At 37.5% G+C, this 25,789-nt stretch overlaps 1 protein-coding gene across 3 annotated transcripts in view; it reads left to right on the top strand.

Moving 5' to 3' along the window:
• Positions 1-25,789, top strand: part of OTC (ornithine transcarbamylase) — a gene marked incomplete at both ends in the record, with an annotated part of 57,684 nt that overhangs the window by 16,712 nt on the left and 15,183 nt on the right. For 2 of the 3 annotated variants that reach the window (XM_080718283.1, XM_080718285.1), the window contains 3 exons: positions 5,589-5,676; positions 18,241-18,394; positions 21,153-21,275. In XM_080718283.1, the coding sequence (XP_080574409.1) occupies positions 5,589-5,676; positions 18,241-18,394; positions 21,153-21,275 (365 nt within the window). The remainder of the gene's footprint in view (positions 1-5,588; positions 5,677-18,240; positions 18,395-21,152; positions 21,276-25,789) is intronic. The other variant, XM_080718284.1, reaches the window with a different exon arrangement.

The following is a 25,789-nucleotide window of genomic DNA, read 5'->3' on the forward strand; positions in this document are numbered from 1 at the left end:
TTTTCATTATTGTTAATAAGTACCTGTAGGTCTAATTGTTTAGGGCATGCTGCCAAATACAGTAATAGGAGAATCAAAGTGAACCACTGCTTTAAATGCTTACAGAAATTGGAAATCCCAATAAAAAAAGTCATGACAGAGCCAGGCCTGGTGTCATAGCCTTATATTCCCAGTAATTGGGAGACCAAGAGGGGAGGATAGTAGGTTCCAGGTCAACCTCAGAAATTTAGCGAGGCTCTCAGCAACTTAGTACGACTGTTTCGACATATAAAGTAAAACAAGGATGGCGATAGAGCTAAGAGGTACAACAGCCCTGGGATGAACCCCTGTAACTAGCACACACACACACACACACACACACACACACACACCCCATGGCAGAACATTTCTATAGCATATATGTGCATCTTAATAATTATCATTTGGTATAATTTTTCAATGAAACAACCTAATTTATTGATATTCGGAATGAAAATAGATTGTAATTAATTGTCCATTACTGCCCCCAGAGTTATACCAGCCCCTAGAACGATGTGATCCTCACAGGATGGTCTTTGTGAATTATATCTCAAACCTAAGATTCAGAGACCCAACAGTAGTTCTATTCATTTCAGGGAAAAGAATAAAATTCTCCACTCCATTTAGACCATGTTCACTGTTTATGTAGCATGTTTATTAAAGTGTAACAGATCTGTTGAAAATGCACAAATAACTAAGAATTCATATTCTTACAATGAATATATGATTGTAACTAACACCAAGATAAACAGAATGTTAAGAGCACCCAGAAGCTCTCCCACCATTTTATTTCCTCCTACTTCATACCCTCCCCATCCAAGGATAACCATTATCCTGGCTTCTAACACCACATCTTAGTTTCGCCTGTTTTTGAACTTGATATAACTGGAATCATTAAGCATGTGCTCTTTTGTGTCTGGCTTCTTTCACTCATCATTATGTTGGTGAGGTGTATCCATTTTGTTTTGTGTAGTTTCAGATCATTCATTCTTTTTGTATGTCTCCCTGCCAAACCAGGCAATTCTCTTGTGTGTCTACTGATGATTATATTCCTTTATTGCAAATTAATTGAACTGATAGACAGATATACTTATTAATCTCAGTAAATGCAGCAGCTGCTAGAAAAATGCACAGGGAATTCTAAAAGATGGCTCTTTACATTGTTTAACCCTGGCATTTCATTTTCAAGGTGAAAGAGAAGGTAGTACTTTAACAGCTGCTTCAAATTCATCATCTTTACAAAGATACCAATTCAAAAATTGTGGTGCAATTCTGTATCTATGAAAGCCAAGATCAGAGATGTTAATGACTTCCTTAGTTCAACCAGAAAGAACCCTCAGATCTTTCATATTTCCAGGGAACAAATTCCATTTTTACCTTTTCTTCTCAAGCCTGCAGGGATGTGGGAGGGGAAAAATAGAAAAATAAGGTATACTCTTCTTTTCACTAAATGAAAATTGAGAAATTAATGAAAGAAACCCATTGTTCAGAATTATCTAGTATAAAAATATAAATAAATGAAACAGATGAAAGCAGGATTTTTTGATGAAACATGGAGTAGGGAGACCCATCCTTCTCTTTTCCTCCCTGAGCAATGGCAGCTATTCTTGTTTCTTCAACCTCTGAAGCCCTCATCACCACCAGGGCCTAATAAGCTTGTGAATGCTGGACCCATGCTTTTGGACTAGGGTTTGAGGCTTCATTTTGATCAGTGAACAAAATTGTAATTCCTCCATTTTATCTTTATCATGGAGACTTTTATTGTGCTTTTAAAATTATCAATACATGTTAGTTGTACAAAGTAGTAGGATTCATTGTGATACATTCATACAGGCATACATCTGTGCTTTGATAATGTGCATCCACCCTTCTTCTAAACTGAACTCCTTTTTCCCCTCTTCCCAGAACTTATCCCAGTCCCTAGAAGTCCTTCTCCATTTCTGTCTCCCATCCCCACCCGCTTCTTTGACTTCTACTTGCAAACACCTTTCAGACCCCTCTTCTTACCCATACTTCTTCAGTTCAGACTCAATGTGAATCTTCTTGTAGCACAAGGAAGGAAATGTAAGGGCAACAAACATCCTCAGTTGCTACAGCAAAATGACTTCTAGTCAAAGAAAAAGTATCGCTTGGATTGTACATGCCAGAAAGTCTTAAACTTTGAAATCTTTCTCCAACTCTCAATAATCCTTATCCCTGTGCTAAACACATCGTAGGTGCATAATAAATACTTTCTTGATGAATGTGCAGTATTTATATTTGTTTAGGTGAATTTGTTTATAAACTTATGAAGTGCTCAAGAATGATTATAGATTACAATCATCATTAAATTCTAGTAGCTCACTTTACAGATAGAAAATATTTTTTTTGCAGTTCGGGGTATGGAACCCAGGGCATTGTACCTCTGAGCTACAACTCCAGTCCTATTTTTTTTTAGTATTCTTATTTTTTGAAACAGGGTCTCACTAAGTAGCAGAGGGCCTAAGTAGCTGGGACTTTCTGCAAAGCATGATACTCCTGTCTCAGCCTCCTGAATGCTGGGATTACTAGCGTGTGCCAACACACCCAGCCCAATGAGTATTTCTTAAGCACTTTTTTTTGGTGGTGGTACTGGGGGTGGAACCCAGAGGCTTTCTACCTCTGGGCTATACTCCCAGACCTATTTTATTTGGAAACAGGGTCTCACTAAGTTGCTGAGAGCATCACTAAGCAGCTGAGGCTGGCTTTGAACCTGTGCAACCCTCCTGTCTCAGCCTCCCAAGCGCGGGGATTACAAGTGTGCGCCACCACACCCGGCTCTTCTTAATCACTTTATATTAGCCAGAATTTATTTTACTAAGCAAAACAGAGGAAATTCCCTTCCCTCCTGGAGCTTACCTTCTGCTGGGTACATAGATTATAAAAAATAGACATAAATAAATGGATGATATAGTGTGTGGGAAGGTGATAAATGTTCTTTACAAATGGAAGAATGTGCCAGAACTGAGGGTAAAATGTACTCCATTATGAGGACTTTGCTTTTTACTCTGAGTGAAATGAGGAATCACAGCTGGGTGTGGTGGGACACTCCTGTAATCCCAGTACTTGGAAGGCTGAGATAGGAGGACCTTAGGTTCAAGGACAGCCTTAGCAAGTAGCGAGACACTCATCAACCTAGAGAGACCCTATTTTAAAATAAACTATAGGGCTGGAGGTGTAGCTCAGAGGTAAAATGCGTCTGGATTCAATCCCTAGAATCACCTGCGCAATCCTCCTGTCTCAGCCTCCCAAGTACTGAGATTATAAGCTTGCACCACAATGCCCATCTCTTGGGTTGGGTGTATTTTAGGATATAATTGTTTAATTTTCATATAGTCACAAAAATAAGGATTTTCTCTCTGTGTGTGTGTGTGTGTGTGTGTGTGTGTGTGTGTGTGTGTGTTACTGGGGACAAAACCCAGAGGCATTCTCCCAGTGAACTAAACCCCCAGCTTCATTTTATGTTTTAGTTTAAAACTAAGTTGCAGAGGGCCTAACTTGCTGAGGCTGGCTATGAAACTGCGATCCTCCTGTCTCAGCCTTCCAAGTACTGGGATTACAAGCGTGCACCACCATGCCTGGTAGACTATTTTTGTGGTTCTTTTATTTATTTATTTTTAATTTCAAATAAATAGAAAAGAAGAAATATTAGTATAAGAAAACACCAATATCCCTTATATCAATTTAATAATCCTAATATATTGTATTCTTGTTCCTTTATTTTGTTGTTGAAGTATTTTACTATTTATTGGTGCATGAAAATTATACATTGTAATGAGGTATAGAGTAATAGTAACATGATGTACACAGCACTTGGTGTGTTTCCCTCTGGATTCCATTCCTTTCCCTATGCATTTCATTGAGATTGGCAGTGATAGCTTTGAATATGTATGTAACAGTATTTGAACTAGTTCCTTGTTTTATTTATTTATTTTTTGGTGGTACTGGGGATGGAACCCTTCTACCTCCAGGCTACACTCCCAGACCTATTTTATATTTTATTTGGAAAGAGGGTCTCTTAAGTCAGCGAGGCTGGCTTCAAACCTGCGCAGGATGCTCCTGCTCTGACTCCCAAGTGCAGGGATTATAAGGGTGTGCTACCACACCCAGTTATTTCATTGTTTTAAATAATTTGAATCTCTGATGAAATTATATCCCTAACTACATCAATTTACATACTTTAAAATAAAGGATATTTTCCTATATAGCTACAATAACATCATTGCACCTAACAAAAGTAATAATTGTTAATATTATTTAATACCAATCCATATCCAAATTATATTATTCAAATTTTTAAGGAACCAGAGAGGCCTTTGATGGGACCTTTTGCCAAATTTCCATTTGTGAGTTTAAAACTCCTCACTCCCCAATTTGCTATGCAATTCATGATTTCTTCTCTTCATGGGAAACAGATGGGATTATCAAATTGTGACTGTGTTATATCTCCCCAAAGATAAATTAGTCAGACTACAATATGGAGAAAGAAGTGATGTTTGCAAAATACCTCAAATAAGTCTCTAACTTATAATTGGGCTTATTTGCCTTTAACTATGTATGGGAGAAAAATCTGCTCACTGAAATTGTCTCAAATGAGAGAGCAAAGTAGTGGCTGGATGTCACCATCTTGTGCAGTTTTGCTCCAGAGTACATGACAAGAGGGCCCTGCCTGTGTCCACAGAGGCTAGCTATGGCTTGGAGTGGGTTCATCTGTTTATCATCCCCTTCAGACCAATGGAATGCTCTGATTGCAGGGAAGGAGCCCATGCTTATCTACTGGGGAATCTGTAGTACACTTGAAATGTAAGGGCAGTTGAAACTTAGCTCTGTCTTTCTGTAAAATAATAAAAACAGTAGAAAACAGTACAGTGATCCTTTGACTCTTAGTGGCTTGAAACCACCATCTCAATGTTTACTGTATTTTTTTAGCTTTTATAAAAAATTAAGGTATGGTTTACATGTAGTAAAATGCACAAATCTTAAGCATATAATTTATCATTGACAAATGTATATACACCCTTGTCACCCACAAATTGCATCAAGATATATAACTTTAGATTATGCCAAAAAATTCTCCCATGCTCCAAGTCAAGAACTCCCTCCAGAAGCAAGCACGATGTTAATTTCTGTCGTTGTAGGTTAGCTTTGCCTAGACTGGAACTTCATATAAATGAAATTAGATAGTATTGTTCTTTTGAGTCTAGCTTCTTTTATATCATGTTGATGATAGTTCGTTTCTTTTTATTACTGAGTAACATTTCATTGTAATTCATAATATTCTATATAACTAGCTTATTTTTCCAGTCTTTGGGGTGGACAACTTTCTATATTCTAAAGAATCAAAACAAGATCTAGCTCCCCAAAAGGAACAATGTCTCATGCTTGCCAAGTCCTAAGTAAGACCAGGGAGGATTTGCCTGGGGATTCCTGATCCAAGGTTGGAGAACTTTCAAGTTTATATTTTTTTCAGTTGAAAGAGTGCCATGCCTTGTCATTTTTATTTCATGTTTGAGTTCTTTTTTCCAACATGATTTTCTTTTCTTTTATTTTAGGCTTTGCCCTTCTGGGAGGACATCCTTGTTTTCTTACCACACAAGATATTCATTTGGGTGTGAATGAAAGTCTTAAGGACACAGCTCGGTTTGTATTTTTTTTTCTTTTCTCCAAAACTTATTCCAGAATCTGATGGATATATTTTAAAAAGAAAACACGATTCTCCTTAAATATTGGGTTTCTCTCTGACAGTTCTTTGTACCATTTTTCAAGGTCTCTCTTTCCCTGATGCCTCCCTCTCATCCTTTATTTACTTTCCATGGATCAAGATAATTTTCTCTTAGTATTTTTTGTAGAATTTCTGATTATAAAGTTTTAAACTTAATGAAACTCAGAAATCATCAAACACAACTCTTACATTTAATACATAAGGACATGGACATCCAGAGAAATTAACATATTAAATGACTCATAACTAGTTAGTATCAAAGTAGGTAATACTAAAGTTAGATAAAATTTATTGAACCTTTACTATATGCCAACTATTTTTTAACTCATTTAATTCTTACAATAACTTAAACAAGTTGATTTTTAATAGGAGGTTAAAAAAATAAAAAGAGGTGAAAGAAGCTAATCAGAAATAAAGACGCTGCCATAACCCAAAATCTCAAATGTCAATGTCTTAACATAGTGTGCATATTTCTGATAGGTAAAAGGGAGGGGAAGATTATCCTTCCCTAAAGGACAGACATCCTTACTAAAGTATGTGGTCATTCAGGAACTCTCGCTGACAGTGGCTCTTCCATCTTTGACATGTAGCCTCCAAGGTCACCCCAGATGTCAACATCCAGCTAGGGCCTAGGAGAAGAGAGCATGAAGAAGGTACACTTGCTTCAAAGCCACCTTAGCAGGGAAGTGGTGCAGTCACTTCCACTCACATTCCATTGGCAAGTAATAGTAGCTCAGCCTCAGCTAGATGAAAGGAGAAGTGGCAAAAGGCTTCTGCCCAGTATATTATAGTGAAAGACGGTCACACAGGCCTTCTGACTCCACACGCATTGCTCTCACAGCTACAGTACTATAGTCTGGCTGAGAAATTCAGAGCAAATGTCTTTGTTCAATGTTTTGTCCTCAATAGAAAAGACTAATGGCTTTTTTTTTTCTCAAAATGATGTGCCATAAAGTAACTCCTTGCAGACATTGTCTGCTTTTTATGGCAACTACCTCAGCAAATATTAAAGATTTCACCTTATTTGACTTGCTGAATAGATTGCAAATAACTCATCTTTAAAACTTTTAGTTATGTTATAACAGAACTGTATAAGTGAAATTATATAGTATTTACTCCTTGGGGTCTAGCTTTTTTCATATTGTTGGGGCAATGAGAGTAATAAGAAGCACAATTATCTTCTAGTTGCTACAGACAAAAAGAATAAAGGAGGTTTTTCCCCCAAATATGCTGCCGCTTACTGTGGACTATGTTTGCCTAGTAACTTTGCTTTCGCAAAAGTGAAACATACTTTATTCATAAGGAAATATCAAAATGGGATTAAGATCTGGGCATGATGATGCATGCCTGTACTTCCAGTACTTGGGAGGCTAAACAGGAGGATCACGGGTTTAAGGACAGCCTCAGCAAGTAGTGAGATTCTCATCAACCTAGCAAGACCCTGTTTCAAAACAAAAATAACATAGGGCTGGGGGTGTAGCTCAGAAGTAGAATGTCTCTGGTTTCAATCATCAGTGCAAAAAAAAAAAATCAGGTTAGGAGATGAAGTCAGAGACATATTAAGGGGAGAAGTTTCAGTGGGGGTCCTCCACAGAAGTGTTTAATAAGAGTATTTTATTGCTTTTTAAAATATTAAATAAATGTGGGCTGAAGTAAGAAAAAGACCAGGGGAAGCATAGTCACTAAGTTATAAGTTTGGAAAGTATGCAATTGAAGGAACAACTGTATATCCAATGAAGACCTAAGCCATGCAGTTAGGCAGCCACCCTCAGTATATATATATATATATATATATATATATATATGTGTGTGTGTGTGTGTGTGTGTGTGTGTGTGTGTGTGTGTGTGTATGTATGAATGAATGAAGGTATAGCTCAGTCTTAGAATGTCCCTGAGTTCAATCCTCAGTACCACAAAATAAGCATGCTATCTTTTTTTAAGGCCATATTGCTTTGATTACCCCTTATGCTTCTTCTATTTAGTCAGTGGGAGGAACAATGAAAAAAGTTATGGAAAGCATTGGCTTGTATGTCAGAAAGTCCCCAAGACCTTGCAAGAAGGCTTCACAGGACTCAGCATAGTCATACTCATAGTTATGATTTATTACAGCAAAGTGATACCAAGCATAATCATCAAGGAGAAAAGACATATGTGGTCAAGTTCAGGGGAAGCTCAGTGCCAAATTCCAAAAGTCTTCACCTGATGGAGTTACACAGGACAAAATTAACTCACTTAGTAATAGTTTGTGACAACGTATGTGAAATGTCAGCAAAAGAAGCTCATTAAACCTAGCACCCAGGGTTTTTATTAAAGGCCGGTCATATCCTCTGCCTGACATGTACCCAAATTCCATACCCCTAAAAGGAAAACATGTGTTCATTTTAAACCAAACTATATCTAAAAAGAAAAAAAAAACTAACAAAATAAAATTTTAGGTACTGTGAGTCACTATTATCAGTCCTGGGAATGGTAGAAACCCTCCCCTGACTGAAGTCTCCAGATATCATCCAAGAGCCAACTGCAAAGAGACCTTCTAAAAGATAGCAGTCAGGCCTTTTGCAGTAACACTTTTCAGCAAGACCTGGAAATCAAGACACTTGATATCTAATCTCAGTTCTGCCACTTACCTGCTCTGTGACTTTCATAAGTAAATGTTTCTCTGGATCTTCTTTTCCTTTTCTATAAAATTAAGATGTTCTGATCTTTAAAGTTAACTTTTTACTACCAAATGCATGTAATATAATATAAACTAAGTAGTAGTCCCTAACAGAGTGGTGTATCCCAATGTAAATTATGTGCAAACAAATACAGAGTAATTTGGCTTAGGGTAGAGATGGGAGGTAGAAACACTAACTACAGGGGTTCTAAAACCTAGTTTGGTAATTATGTTAGGGAACTTGTTAAAAAAAATCTAGAATTCTGTCCCTGCACCTAGAAATTCTAATTCTCCAATTCAGTTCCAGAAAATGTGTGAAAATCTACATTTTAACAAGCTTCCAAAATAATTATAATGCAAGAGTATGTGGATCATACTTTGAGAAACCATGAGTTGGAAGGTGCTACAGAAAACCTGGGTTGTTATGCTGTGAGTATAGGCTAGTAAAATAATGGCAAAGGAAGCATAATTATTAGAGATTTATGAGTTCATAATAATTGATTATGAAGGGTGAATGGATAAGGGAGGTAAAATGATTTAAAGTTACCAATGTGGAGGGGTAAGCAGAAGAGAAAATTTAAAGAAGTTTCTTCATTAAAGGCTGAACCTCCAAGTGTTCCAGGTCTGAAAGCTTTTGGAGATAAAGACTTTGGGTGACATTGAGAGCTGGAGAAATATAAGCACTTAAAAGCTTAGAATTGCAGAGACTAGTACCTTGAGGGCAGGTGCGATTCTAATAAAATGAGAATAAGGATACTACAATATCAGAAGAGGCTGGGATGGGAGATGTCAGCAAAGAAGGTAGAATAGTTGCTATAGAAATCTGACTTTCTTCTGTGTACCCCATTACTGCTTATTCTGCCAAAATATCTGACAAACAAGATATGCGGAGACTCAGAAATTCAATAAACCTAAATTGAAGAAGACAAGAGAAATCCACTGCCTTCCACAGAAGCAATTGAACAGGAGCAGTAAAGAAGCGAATCTTAATGACATCTACCCTGCAATATGCACTGAACAACCCTTGGCAATTGCCTTCTTTGCTTTTTGCGAAAACTTAGCATTTTGAGAAGCAAAGAAATTGGGTGATGTTTAAATGACAGTGCTTGCCCTTTGAAATCAAGAGAATAGTGCACATCTAACACTGATTGATGGTGTCGCTCTTCCAATCTACCTGTCTGGCTGCTTTGGAGGCTGGGTCTGCAAGTCAGTGAAAAGAATAAACTGAGGTGGAATTTAGTGAATCCAACAACAGAAAATGGGGGGAAGCAGAACTGGGCCAATTCCTTGGAACTTGTTAAGTGTAATTTACAAAGTGTCACTTACTTTTTCAAATGTCACTTACTGGAATATAGTTAGTGAATGCCTAGGTTTTTTTTTCTTTCAGGCACCATTTTAGCACTGAGAATAAAATGCTTTTCGGGTCAAACAAGATTCTTGTTGGAGGAGAAATATATTCTAGAGCAAGGAGGCTCTTAGTATGTAAATAAATGAAGTATGAATAAAAGAGCAAGTTGGAATATGTAATATGATGAAGCTAAAGTGGAGTGATCTGCCATTGGGGTGGAACCTACCTTAGACTGGATAGTCAGGGAAGGCCTCTCTGAGGAGGCGACAGTGAAGTCAAGAATTAAAAGTGCAGAACCTTGAGTACAAAGCTGTGCTAAGATCATCACACTCAGAAACAACTGCTGCTGCAAATGTCTAAGGCAGCGTTGAGCTGCATGTATTCAGGAACAAAAAAAACCCCAGCAATATTCTATAATGTATAAACTTAGGGTAAATTACCCTTAGCTAAATCTAGTTCAATATTGTATAATACAAAGGTGAGTGAAGGGGAGCACCGAGATGGCACTGCCTATTGATATTTTGGAGGAGCTGGAGCGTTGGTCCTTCAAACCACCCCCAGTTTCCATGATTCATTTAGAGGACTCAGTGGACCTAACAGTTACACCTATGGCTTAGATTTATTACAACTAAAGGGTACAGATCAAAATCATAAGGGAGGGTTTGGGGGTAGGTGAACTCAGTGTTAGAGCATGTGCCCTGGCATACACAAGGCTCTGGATTACATCCCCAGCACTGAGAAAGAAAATCCCAAAGGGAAAAGGCACATGGGGTAAAGTCTGGAGGAAAACAGGCAAAAGTTTAAAGAAGGTATTCAGCATAAATCATAGTATATGCTCTCATCAGCACTGCAGAAGATAGGGAGAAAAAGGTCATAGGAGGAACTGTAGACATAAAAGGAGAAGCCATAGACAAGCAAATAAGGTGAACTAATTAAAGGAGATGGGAGGGAGAAGAGTGAAATTCTCTAATGTACATGATGTACATTCACAAACATATTAAAGTCAATCACTAAACCAAACATGAGGAAGTGTGGGGAAGGAGTAGGGTGGGAATTGAGGAAGGGCTAAATGAGTGATGTGTGCATGTATGTCTCTACCTCCTTGTACCCAACTAAGATGTATGACTACAATGACCCATTAAAAAAAAAAGAAATCCTCCTAAAGTACAAATCCCAGAGACCAGCCTAGAGCTATCCTTTGTATGCAAGTCCTGAAAGGGTAGCAGTCTCCAGGGCTGCTATAGTAACTCTGTTCTGCTCTCATCTCTCTTCAGGATCCTGATAAATTTCTCTTATCTAGATGTGCTCTAACCAGTAAGGATAGCCTTAAGATTTTAGTTGGTTCCTTCAGTCAATGTGGATCCCTGGAGGTCCAGGTTCTCATTGAACAGAATCAACCCCACTACTCACTTTCCTTTTTTGAGGAACCTCTCTTAACTCTTTTTCACCCTCTAACATATCAGAAGATGTAAAACACATATATGTGCATTCAGCTACATTTGCTTCCTATTTAAGTGTATTTTCAGATTTTGTCAATTCCCTGCTGCTCTACTAGAATAAGAGCTAGACATTCTAGTTTTTCTTTGCTCTGAGCATGTACTTTTAGTTGTAACACCAGAAATGACACTTTAGCATGAGTCAGATCACCGAGTTTTTGGAAGTTTAAAATCAGATGGAATTTAGCAATAGCAGTGGGACATTATCACTCTGGTTTCAAGGCTTTGTGTTTCTTCCATAATGATAGCTGTTCATGCCTAATGCTCTGAGTGCACTATTGAAAGGTGCATAATAGCTTCACAGTCATTTTCACTTTAATACAGTACTTAGTAATATGGCTTCAGGAACCGTGTGAGTGAAAGGCTCCATATAAAACCAAATAATGTAATGTCGTTCTACTCAAATTACTTTCCCTATAGATGTAATTTACTGATGGTAGTGATTGCTAAAGTGTTCTACTAATGTAAAACTAAGAAAGGAAAATCAGCATAAACCACTGTTCCAGTTTCCCAGAGCTCCATAACAAATACCACAAACTTCCTGGCTTAAAACAACAGAAATTTATTTTCTCACAATTCTAGATGGTAGAAACCTCAAATACATGTATCTGCAGGACCATGAGTCTCTCTGTGGTGGCACCCAGCAATCCTTAGCATTTCTTGGCTTGTAGATTTATTGCTCCAAAATCTAATTTCATCTTTACCTGGGTCTCTTCCCTTCTCTTTGTATCTCCTTCCTTCCTTCCTTCCTTCCTTCCTTCCTTCCTTCCTTCCTTCCTTTCCCCCCTCCACTGAGGATTAAAACCAGGGACATTCTTCCTCCAAACTACATCTCCAGCCCTTTAAAAAATGAACTTGTGAAACAGGGACTCACTAAGTTGCTGAGTCTTGCTAAATTGCTGAGGCTGTCCTCAAACCTGTAATCCTGCTGTCTCAACCTCCTAAGTACTGGGGATTTATAGGCATGCACCCCAAGCCCAGCTCTCCTCTCCTCTTAATAATAGTAATTGGACTTATGACCTACCCTACTCTATATGACTTCATTAACATTTCAAAGATCTTGCTTCCAAACAAGAATATATATATATATATATATATATATATATATATATATATATATATATATATTGGTGGTACTGAGGTTCCTGGAAACCCTTCTATCTCCAGGCTACACTCCCAGACCTATTTCATATTTTTATTTGGAAACAGGGTCTCTTAAGGCAGCGAGGCTGGCTTCAAACCTGCGCGATCCTGCTGTCTCCGCCTCTCAAGCGTGGGAATTACAAGCATGTGCCACCATGCCCAGCATAGAAAAGAATATTTTTTAAAGCTAGAATATTATTATAAAAGTATGTGTATCAATGATATTAAGATCAACAAAGGTAAAATGTTATGGTCTTGATAAGTGTTTTAAAATATTAATATCTACTGAGAAGTACATGCCTAATTAGGTACCAATATATTGATACCAAATGAGAAATATGCCATCTCTATGAATCTTTATAAAGGATACCAAGACTTTAGGCAAGATTGTTGTATATCTTTGGGTAAATGGCAACAAAAATCAGTCTCTTAACAGCCTGAACCTTGTTGTATTCTTTTATAGGCAGTGTGCTTGTGTAAAGAGCAATGATTTGAAGTAGTCAGGTTTGAGCTCGATTCATAGCTTTTACATATGCCCTTATAGTTTGAGCCAGTTTATTCTGAGTCCCAGCTTCCTGGGTTGAAAAATTGAGATACTAATACTTATCTTGGTAAGTTATATTAAAAAAAATTAGGCTAAACTTGTAAAGTACAGGCATCTGAAGAACTTCAAGTAATATTGGTAGAATCAAGATTTGGTCTAACTCAATCTTGGGGCTATCTCCAATTCAGTTCTAGCCATCTCTGTGGTTTCCTAGACAATTAACATTGATCCAACACTGAACTTTCCTATAGCATATTTTGCGAAGATCTGTCCAAATGCCATTATGCCCTACTGAATTTCCTCTGCAGTCCTCAAATTTGGGAACTAACACCTAAGCCAAAACAATCTAGTTGTATAGAATAATTCATTAATGAATATGACAGTTTCGTTCACACTTGGCTTATATCAGCACCAACCCAGTTGAAAATACCCCCATTGATGTGAGCCCGGTGTCATAGTGCACACCTGTAACTCCAGTACTTGGGAAACTGAGAAAGGAAAATTATAGGTTTGAGGCCAACCTCAGCAACTTAGCAAGGCACTCAGGAACTTAGTGAGCCCCTATTTTAAGATAAAAAATAAAATAGGTGGTACATATCTGTAGTCCAAGTACTTGGTGAGACAGGAGGATTACAGATTTGAGGACAGCCTCAGCAACATAGCAAAATTCTCAGCTGTGAGACCCTGTTTCAAAACAAAAGAATAAAAAAGGATATAAGATCTTTCCACACTTTCTCCACACCACTCCTCCAAAACGGTGATTGAGCCTTGCTTATTCCATTTGTATGTAGGCTGACTGTGCTACCGAAGAGTTCACACAATCTCACTAAAAAGCTCTTTTTAAAATTAAGTTGAAATTGATTTTTTCATGTCTCTTAATATTCCTCTGATCATCCTTATCTTTATAAACTTATGGATTTAATATATTTGAAAGTTTCAATTCATCACAGTCATTATTCCTATTAATGTTCAAATTTGGCCAATGTGATCTGTGTTCATGTGAGGTCATTTTGACCAAGCTCCATTTGTTATTTTTGATAACTCCCTTGCTTTGTAGTATGCAAGATGTTCCAGGTTTGTCTTGCATGTTTTTTTCCCAAGACCAAGAGTTAATCATTAATCTAAGAAACCCTAGTTCATTTTCGTTTACTTTTAAAATCATATTTCAGATAATTTACATTTTTGAATGTTATACTTTTCTGATTCTTATAGTAGTACTCCTTTTGATGGAAAATTCTAAAAGAGATGAAAGGATATCTAGATATATAAGCCATTGATCCCACCATCATCCAGAAATAATCGATGTTAACATTTTATCTCCCGAAACAGCTTTCCACTTAAAATCCTTTGCAATGCCTTTCCATTTTAGAAAATCATATCAAAAAAGATTATTTTGGTGGATAGACCACATATTAAACATTTAGGCAAAAAATATATATTTTAAGTTGTTAATCTTTTTTTAATCTTGATATTGCTTGTTAAACATCCAGGGAAAATGGCCTGTGTGGGAAACTTTAAATCTAGATAATGCATATTTTGCAAAAGTTCTTTTGCTACCATTGTTGGCAGGTGCCTGAGACTGTCTTCAAAGTTGCAGAAATCTACTGGAAGGCAAGCAGAGCTCCATATATTTAATGGAAATTAAAATATGCCAAAATGAAAAGTCTTTACAGAGCTAGAGAGTATTTTTAACCTGTCAACCTTTCATTTGTAGCATATCTAATAAAGCTTTTAAAATGATCAAATCTGTTACATGACTGGAAAGCTAGAAAAAGCCCAGATTACCATTAATGCACCTATAGTCCAGTTCTAGTTATAGGGTTGTCATGTTTCCAGTGAAAAGACTTTTTATTTTTTTTAAAGCCTGGGAAAATTATGTGACTTTTTCCATGTTCATAGCAATTTCAAACACAAAATAGAAACCAATGTCATCAACAAAATAATATGAGCTAATTGTCTACAGTGTCTTTACTATCTTTGTTTGCTCAAGTGTTTCCAATGTGAAAATGACCTGGCAACCACTTCCCTGTCCTCCATATCACTCAATTCCACCTCACCTGCAGCTTCTCTGGCTGAAAAAGAACCAAGTGGCATTATCTAGCAAGCTTTGCCATGTTCCTCTTTTTATTGTGATACTGGAGGTTGAACCCAGGGACATTCTAAACTCTGAGCTATACCCCCAGCCTTATTTTATTTTTAAGTTTGAAACAGGGTCTCACTAAGTTGCAAAGGGCCTCACTATGTTGCTGAAACTTGCAATCCTCCTTTCTCAGCCTCCCAAGTACTGGGATTACAGGTGTGCACCACCAAGTCTGGCCTCCTTTTGCCTATGGATACTTGCATGCCAAGGTTTTTTTTTGTTTGTTTGTTTGTTTTTTTGTACTTACAGTGATATTTCTTACTCTTTGTCCTTTGTGAACAATTCAATCTGTTAATGTTATGAATTAATTAAACATTCAACATTCATCTAGACATAAAATAGGAAATGTAAAATCACTGATTCGCAAAGTGTGGTCACTAAAGCAGCCTTTGGGAGCTTGTAAGAAATCCAAATTTCTGAACATCAAGCCAGATCTACTGAATCAAAAACACAGAAAACAGTGTTTTAGAGAGACCTCCTGGTTGATTCTGATGTATATTCAAATTTTCATTTCTTTCTTTTTTTTTTTTCGGGCCTAGGAATGGAATCCAGGGGCATTCGACTTCTGAAATACACCCCCTGCCCTAATTTTTATTCCTTATTTTGAAACAGGGTCTCACTAAGTTGTGGAGGGCCTCACTAAGTAGCTGAAGCTGTCCACAAATCGCAATCCTCCGGTCTCAGCCTCCCTAATGCTGGGATTACAAGCGTGCGCCACCACGCCCGGCAAATTTTCATTCCTTTAAACATTTACATACAAGGACTGAGGGTATAGCTTATGTGTAGAGCAGTTACCTATTATTCATGACCCTCAGCACTGCCAAAAATAAATGAAGCACTCTGATATTACTTATACAACAATAAAACAAATACATATTAAGTGAACAAAACAAATCCCAATTGTTTAAACATTAATTGCAAACTTAATCAAATGCTTTTAACATTTAAACACAAGCCTAGCATTTCAGATTTTCTTGAATGCTCTAGATATTTTACAAAGAAAAAAGTACATGTAAAAGTTCACATGTGTTAGCTGTAGTTCTCAACTGTGGCTACAAATTGGAATCTCCAAGGAAAAATGTGAAACAATGACCCTCAGACCCACCCCTGCAGATTCGGATTTTTCTGACATAATTGATAGTATACAGGCTAGGCATCAAGAGTTTTTAAATTTCCCCAAGTCACTTTCATATGCAGCAGCATTTGAAAACTTCTTGTCTTAGTTCACCATCAAAACTGAACCAACATCATCTGATTTGGAAGAGAAACTATACAGTGGCTCTTTTATTCATCTTTCTCGTGATGAAATATACAATGTGTTTAGGTAGTTTGGAACAGTGGTTAACAAATCTTGCTGCCTTCGCTGATTCCCTAACGTGGAAAAGCTTCCATTAACATAGTGAAATAAGACAAATTAAGAACAATACTTTTTATTGTACTGAGGTTTGAAACCAGAGGCATTTATCACTGACCTACACCCCAGTCCAATTTCATTTCTTTTTGTTTTGAAACAGGGTCTTGCTAAGTTGCTGAGGGGCTCACTACATTGCTGAGGATGTCCTTGAACCTGTGATCCTCCTGTCTCATGTCTCAGCCTCCCAAGGACTGGAATTACAGGCATGCACCACCATGCCTGAAAGATTAATAAATTTTATAAGCTCAATTGATTAATTCCAATCATCATTCTTTACATTTCTGCCCTTCACACCTTTTTTTTAATTAAACAATCCTTTCCTTTTCTAAATGGGGATGATAACATATTATACCTGTTTATTTGGTTGTTTCTTATATTCTTAATTTGCTAAACAAAGAGTTGGGACTCATGTTTATCTTCAGACAGTTTTAGAAATTTTGCTGGTTCATAAATTATGGAAATATGGGAAATATGGATATGAAAAAATCTATGAAAATTTGAAAAAATATGAAAGTCCATGAAATATTGTTATAGGAATGTGATATTCAATATTTAGTCCTCTAATCCCTGGTGGCAAGGAGTCCTTGAATTTGGAATGGTCCTTGAATTTAATAAACATCAGAGTTCATTGTTGATTATATAAATTCAGGTCCACTTAGAAGCAGATTCCGAGATGGAATTAGACTTGTAAGAGATGTATTAAAAGAAAATATCTGGGAATGATAAAGGGGGGGAAGAACTGAAGGGTGTCCATACTCAGATATAGGTCTGACCTATATGGGATAAGAATAAAAGTAAGGACAGGTAGGAAGGGAAAGCCCCAGACAGCATCCACCTCTGAGGAAGTCTAGGCAGGGCCAGTGGGGAGCCCAGAGTGGAGACCACCCATCCAGCCCAATGATCCCATAGCAGGCAGGAGTAGCCCAGCTTTAGTGCCCCTGCAGTGCTTAGTTCTTATAGCATGAAGCATTAGAATGTCTTTACTGGGAGGAGGAATTTAATTAAAATCCTGATGAAAGGGGAAGCAGATATACAATTAAAGAACTTTCAACATAGTAGTCTATGTATTAGGACAGTGGTTCTTATGTGAATCAATTAATGAACTCAGTAACCATCCCGAATGGGAACAGCCTGGGAGGTATAGTCCAGGAAGGAATGCTACAGTATATCCTGATCAGAAAGGTAAATAAGCTGGAGGCCATCAGCCAACATCTCTCCTCAAACCAGGTTTTCTCTTGTAGGACAATGTGTGTGTGTGTGTGTGTGTGTGTGTGTGTGTGTGTGTGTGTGTGTGTGTGTTTCTATGGCCACTACACTGGCACTTTAAGTTTTATAGAGAGAATGTATATTTTCCTTTGAGATAATATAAGAGAAAATTAGCCATATGCCAAGCCAATAGTGTTTCTCTAATATCTTGCTTTCAGTCTTAACCCTTTAAATTTAACTAACTGCCATTTGTTGATTATAATTTGTCATTTTGTCAGCAGGGTCCACAATTGATTTATCTCTATAAAAAATGTAAAATCACTGGTCACTAGATAAGATGTGGGTGGAACAATGCATTCTGTAAGAATAGTATTTTTAATATTAGCTTTTAAATCTTTCATGTTACTAGGTAGTTATAATTTAGTAAAAAAAATCTAACTTGTTAGCATTTCTTATTACTGCTTAGGATCTTATATTAAAAGAAAGCATTGTTAAGCATAATTAACTTAAAGTGTCTTTTCTTGGTTTGCCACAGTGTGTTATCTAGCATGACAGATGCAATATTGGCTCGAGTGTATAAACAATCAGATCTGGACACTCTTGCTAAAGAGGCATCCATCCCAATTGTCAATGGACTGTCAGATTTGTATCACCCTATCCAGATCCTGGCTGATTACCTCACACTCCAGGTTGGTATATTTCTTTCCCTTACAAAAGATAAAAATCAACAAATAATTCTTGACTAGTATGAAGTAATAGTGTTTTTTTTTTTTTTTGTCTTGTTTTTGTTTTTGGTGGTACTGGGGATAGAACCCTTCTACCTCCGGGCTACACTGCCAGACCTATTTTATATATTTTTTCATTTGGAAACAGGGTCTTTTAAGCCAGCGAGACTGGCTTTGAACCTGTGCGATCCTCCTGTCTCTGCCTCCCAAGCATGGGGATTACAAGCGTGAACCACCACGCCCAGCGAAGTAATAGTGTTTTATTTCAAATAACAAATTGACAAAGAATTGTAGTATATGTGTACTTATAACATATCCAAGGAAAACAGAGCATTGTTTTAAAAAGGTCTATACACCGCACCTGGTGCTACATGCGTGTAATGCCAGTACTTGGGAAATTGAGACAGAAGGATCACACGTTCAAGGCTAGCCTCAGCAACTTAGTGAGACCCTGTTTCAAAATAAAAATTAAATGGGGCTGGGAATGTGGTATGTCTCAGAGGTAGAATTCTCTTGGGTTTAATCCCCAGTACCAAATAAAAACAAACAAGAACAGCCTGTACAATATTTCTGCCCTCAGAATGTCTCCACGCCCTTCAGCATCTCTCATGCCCCTTTTTCTTTCAATCCCATTTTTCTTTTTGGCTCCATATTTAACACAATGGATGAATGGGGAATGCTGACACATACCGAATTTTTAAGCCTTGCATGTTCCTACATATATCAGAGTGGATGGCTTGGGAGTGAAGACCACTGAGTTTGCTTAGAATATTCAAAATAGTCAATCAATAAACCACTTTGAAGGAAATGGCTACTTTCTATAATTTTAATAAACTGGTTGCTTAAGCGTAAGGTTAAGAGCCTGTACAATTTATGGAGTTGAGTTTCCAGTTTAGCCAAAGGCTTTCAAACCAGGAATTGAAATAACATTGGAAGAATTACCTAGTTTGGTTTGTCACAGACAATCTACATGTAATTGCCACTTAAAATGCTAACAACAATGGTTACTGAGTCTATGGATAATTCTGAGGAGATGGGGCAAACTGCATAGACACACCTTCCTCCCCATTTGAATAAACTGCACATTTACGTGCGAGTTTAAACTCAGAATGAAACTGTTCAGAGATGAGTATAAAAGCCATTCAAAAAAGAAGAAACAATAATGTCTGACACCAAGTTGCTGTCTGAGGGTGCGGGTTTACATAAATACTGGGGAATTCAATGTTTCTCCCTGGGGGTTATCATTACTAAGTTATAAATTCATTGAGAGAAAATGAGCTGTTCTGTTTCTCATTGTGTCGCCTGCAGGACACTATGAGTAACACTTTCATATACAATATACTAAAGTAGGATTTCAATAAAAAAAATAGCAGCTTATCAAGAGGAAGGGATCTAAATCAGATGGACCTGGATTTATATCTTAGCTTGGCTACCTCCAAATTTCTTAGCCTTTCTCTCTTTTAAATATTATCTTTATAAATACATAAATGTGTAAAATATATGAAATTTACAGACACTTTAAGAAAAACAAAACAAATGCCCATATTTCACATTACACATTTTGTCAAATCTTAATGTGATGGAGCAATTACTTTAAAATTATTTATTGTTTTAAACAATATTTTACAGATACTGTTGAAATCTACTGTATAATTCTGCCTGATCTCACTTACTTCCACTTCACAATGAAGTTATTATCCTGATGTTCATATTTATAATTTCCATGAATGTGTTTATATACTTTAGATACATCTATATCCATAAACAAAAGTATTGTTGGGAATGTATTTTGACTTTATATAAATGGGAACATGCTCAGAGCCAACAAGCTACTGTGTTTTGGGTGCATTGTATTTTCCCTGTATTTTAACAAAGAATGTAAGCTCATTAAAAGCAATAATTTTGCTTTTCTTTGTTCTTTGTCATATGTCCAGGCCCACAGAAGATGTCTGGACATTGATGGTGCTCACTTGTTGAGTGAAAGAACTGAGATTCAGATTTGAAATGTGTGAAAATCTGTCTCTTTACAAGATCATAAAATGTCTTAGTTTAAGATATTAGTACTTTTTACTTTTGCTTTTTGGTTCTACATTCATGTTATTGAGTTGTTTTGTACAATGCAAAACTTTAGTAGGTCATTCATTTCAGTAAATCATTAAATATATTTTTTTGCAGGTTTGGGGCTAGAACCCAGAGGCATTTGATATCTGAGATACACCCCCTGCCCAATTTTTTTATTCTTTATTTGAAACAGGGTCTCACTGAGTTGTGGAGGGCCTCACTAAGTAACTGAGGCTGTCCACAAACCGTGATCCTCCAGTCTCAGCTTCCCAAATGCTGGGATTACAAGCATGAGCCACCACACCCGGCTCATTAAATTATTATTTTTTGTTTGTTTGTTTTTTGTTTTTTTGGTGGTACTGGGGTTCCTGGAAGCCCTTCTACCTCCAGGCTACACTCCCAGACCTATTTTTATATTTTTTTTTTATTTGGAAACAGGGTCTCTTAAGCCAGCAAGGCTGGCTTCGAACCAGCGCAATCCTCCTGTCTCTGCCTCCCAAGCGAGGGGATTGCAAGTGTGCGCCACCACGCCCGGCACATTAAATTATTTTAATACTAGTAATTGTTGTTTAATACTAGTAACTTTATTTTAATACTAGTAATTGTTGCACTAAAGTGGATTTCCTCCCAGATGTAATTTCCTTCATCCCTTGACTTTTAGGAACACTATGGCTCTCTCAAAGGACTTACCCTCAGTTGGATAGGAGATGGGAACAACATCCTGCATTCCATCATGATGAGTGCAGCAAAATTTGGGATGCACCTTCAAGCAGCCACTCCAAAGGTAGGGAAATTTTCTGCTTTAAAACAAACTCCAACTTAAACACGATACAATTACCTAGTAAAAACAAAGTTCTCTTCCATTCAAGGGCAGCATAGATGAGGCCACAAAATTTAGATTACGTCACCTTGGAGAAAAGACAGCCTTTACAATGAATGGCGCTAGAAAAACTGGATGTTCATATGGAGAACAAAACTAGATACCCATCTAAAAGTCAACTCAAGATGGATCATAGGAATTAGACCAGAACTTTTGCAATTACTGGAAGAAAACATAGGACTAGCTTTTCAACATATAGGCACAGGAGAAGACTTCCTCAATAAGACACCTAAAGGTTAGGAAATAAACCTGAGTATCATTAATGAGATTATTTTAAAGCTTCTGCACAGCAAAGGAAATAATCAAGAGTATAAAGAGATCCAACAAAACAGGAGAAAAAATTTGACAGTTACTCCTCTGATGGAGAATTAATATCCAAAATACATACTAAACACCCAAAAATCAATAATCTAATCAACAAGTGGGAAATTGAACCAAATAGATATTTCTAAAAAGAATAAATACTTTTGAATCTCACTATGATGCATAATTGCAATGCACCAATAAAAGTATAAGAAAAACAAATGACCAACAAATATATGAAAATATGGTCAATATTATTAGCAATTAGGGAAATGAAAGTCAAAACTCCACTGAGATTCCACTTAATTCCAGTTAGAATTGCATGGATCAAGAACACAAATAATAAATTTGTGTAGGATGTAGGAGAAAAGGAACACTCATACACTGTTGGTGCTATTGTAAATTAGTACAACCACCATAGAGATTCTTCAAAAGACTAAGAATGGAACCACTATATGACCCAGATATCCCATTTCTCTACATCTTTTCAAAATAATTCAAGTCAGAATACTGCAGTGATACGCATATCCATGTTTATAACAAAACAATTTACAATAGCCAAGTTATAGAAACAACACGGGCGTCTGTAAGCAGATGAATGCATAAAGAAAATGTGGTAGACACCCAATGATGTTTTACTCAGTCAAAAAGAAGTACAAAATTACATCATCTGCAGAAAAGTGCATGGTACTGGAGAACATCGTGCTAAGTGAGATCAGCCAGACTCAGAAAATCAAGAACTGCTTGTTTTCTCTCATATGTGGAAGCTAGAAAGGAAAAAGAAAAGAGATCTCATGAAAATTAGAAAAGAGACCAGTAGAATAAAGGAAAGGGTTTAGGGGTTGGAGGAAGAGAGGAAAAGAGGAGGTACAGGGAAGGGAACAGATCAAATAATGTTATGTGGATATATGAAAGTATCACTATGAATCTCTCATGTACAATTACAACGCGCCAATAAATTTTAAAGAATTTTAAAAATTTAGGTTATGTTACCAGCCTTATTATTAAGTAGCTGTCTGGCTTCTTAAGAGTCAAATTCTCCATCTGTAATAAGAGCTAGTCTTGGCTGATGACTTTCATTCTGAAAGTCTGTGTTAAAAGGATGTGTGAATTATCCCTTTGAATGCCCGATACTTGGCCATTATGAGGACTGGCATTTTTGTGCATTACCACTACTCAGGCTGAAGAAAGCAGCAAAACCAGACAGCATAGAATTCTCAACACAAGAAAACGATGCTGTCATTTTTCTAACACTGCAATTTAGTAGAAAAATGTCAATCCAGTGCGAAGGTCATGGTGTCTCCACCAGCTTAGTGTTTCAAACCTCAACTCTAGGGGCCTTTTGGCTTTTTAAATCTAAGTCCCGCATGCTATGAAGATGACCTACCCTGCTGCTAATCTCTCATAAAAAGTATAGGAAGCCTGACTTTGAAAGAATTCATAGCCCCATTTAGCCCTTTGGTACAAAAATGGCAATAGTTTTTTGCATCTAAAGAGAAGAAATACAGCGAGGCATGGTGGTGCATGCCTATAATCCCAGTACTTGGAAGACTGAGACAGAACTGGACTGCAGGCTCATAGCCAGTGTCAGCAACTTAAAGAGGCTCTCAGCAACTTAGTGATACCCTATTTCCAAATAAAAAAAATAGGGCTGAAGATGTAGTTCAGAGGTAGAATGCCCCTGGGTTCAATCTTTAGTACCACAAAGAAATGGGAGGTTCAAAGACAGAAATAGGAAGATGTTATTTTCACCAAATATTGTTTTATATGGTTTGAATTTCTTGAGAGAGAGAGAGAGAGAGAGAGAGAGAGAGAGAGAGAGAGAGAGATACTAGTAATTGAACCCAGGGGCATTATACTTACACACTACACCCCCAGCTCTATTTTATTTTTTTAACTAGGTCTCACTGAGTTGCTGAGGGACTTGCCAAGCTGCTAAGGCTAGTCTTGAGCCTCTCAGCCTCCCACATGCTGGGATTACAAGTGTGTGCCACCATACCTGGCTTTGGTTTGAATTTCTTAAAATGTTAATATCTTACCTGTGTAATAACATAAATTCATAAATAAATATACCAATATAAAAGTGTATACATCACTCCTAAGAGAAGTTGGAGGAGTCCCATATTAAGAATACTCCCAGCCCCATACAGTTAAGTAGATTTTTAAGAGGATCAAAGTCTCTAAGAGACTCAAACACAAACCTGCCCCCAAAAAATCCTCACAGAACTTTAATTTATTTATTTATTTATATTGGGGATTGAACTCAGGAGCATTCTACCTCTGTGCTATACAGTCATCACTATTTTATTTTATTTTGAAACAGAGTCTCATTGGGTTAATGGAAGTCTAACTTGCTGAGGCTGTTCTTGAACCTACAGTCATCCTGTTTCAGCCTCCAAGTACTGAGATTACAGACATGACTCAGCATACCCAGCTCCCATAGAACTTTTTGAATACCCCATCTCTCCTGAATTTTTTTTCTCCATTGTGCTTCTCAATGGTAGTAACATTCTATCAGGGGTCTTTTGAAATAAAAATTTCCCTGGATAGAAACTAGTTCTAAAACAAAGTATTGATTTGTATAAAAAAATTGATTCTCTCTCTGAGAGGTTACTATTTACAATTATTGTGTACCAGTGTGTCTCTGACAAGTATGTGCTTGCTGCTATTTCAATAATTGTCTTCTATGGCTCACTCTGAGAAACTAAGGCATCCTTGGATAAATACGTGGATTGAAAAATCCCTCCCTGCTTCTGCTTCTTTTTTTATGCTGGAGGTTGAACCCAGGGACATTCTACCTCCAAATTACACCCCTAGCCCTATTTTGCTTCTTATTTTGAAGCAGGGTCTCAATAAGTTGCTGAGGCTGGCCGTGGTGCTCCTGTCTCAACCTCTCAAGTACTGGGATTAAAAGCATGCACCATCACATCCAGTTCTGCTTCTGTTTATTGAGTTTAAACTGTTTATTTGCCAACCACTGAGTACTTGAATTACCAATATAGATTAATGGCTGAATTTTTCCAATAGGAAATTCCACAATCCTTGAATCTCTCATGCTATACTTTTCACCCCCTTCCTCATCCCCAACAATGTCTTAGCCAAGTTCTTCACAAGCAGACCCTGATGAGGATTTGTGTAAAGGTAGGAAATTAGACAAATCAGGGCAGGGAAAGGGAAATATCCATTCAAAGGTTCCATTTACAGTGACAAGCCATCTTGGTTTTCCCAGGACTGAGGGGTTTCTGGAGATAAGGGATTTTATGTGCTAAAATTGGGGCAGTCCTCCCAGGCGTAGTGGTGCATGCTTGTAATCCCCACGCTTGGGAGGCAGAGACAGGAGGATTGTTCATGTTCGAAGCCAGCTTTGCTGGCTTAAGAGACCCTGTTTCCAAATAAAAATATATATAAAATAGGTCTGGGAGTGTAGCCTGGAGGTAGAAGCGTTCCATCCCCAGTACCACGAAGGAAAAAAAAATGGAGCCCGGGCATGGTGGTGCACGCTTGTAATCCCAGCATTCGGGAGGCTGAGACCGGAGGATTGTGGTTTGCGGACAGCCTCAACTACTTAGTGAGGCCCTCTGCAACTCAGTGAGACCCGGTTTCAAAATAAAAGAATAAAAAATAGGGCAGGGGGTGTAGCTCAGAGATCGAATGCCCCTGGGTTCCATCCCCAGACCCGCAAAAAAAAAAAAAAATTGGGGCAGTCCTGTGCAAAATAGGGTAATCTTGTCACTCAAGTTTCATGTCAGGCTCAGCCTCACAGAAAGTATCTTCAACCTGATCCCCACAGATGAGCTGTGGGCGATGATGTTATGCCTCAGAATTGTTCCAATCTGAATGTCCCACTCTGAGGTGATGATGGTAGACTTTTATCCTTCTGAACCAGTCATTGAGCAAAGGGATCAAGGGAGGTGGAGTGTTAAATCTCCTGGCATTTTTATAAGAGAAGCAACCTGGTAACAGGAGAGAAGAAGAGCCTCAAGTGCTAGGTATTAACAAACAGAATGGAGGAGGGAGCAAAAGCTGTAAGAAGAATTGTCGGAGAGGATCTAGGTAGAGCACCAGCATCATCTCCTACATCCTACCCAACCAAAAGAAAATAATATCAAATACTC

Source organism: Muscardinus avellanarius, assembly GCF_963383645.1.
Source record: "Muscardinus avellanarius genome assembly, chromosome: X".
NCBI classification, from domain to species: domain Eukaryota; kingdom Metazoa; phylum Chordata; class Mammalia; order Rodentia; family Gliridae; genus Muscardinus; species Muscardinus avellanarius.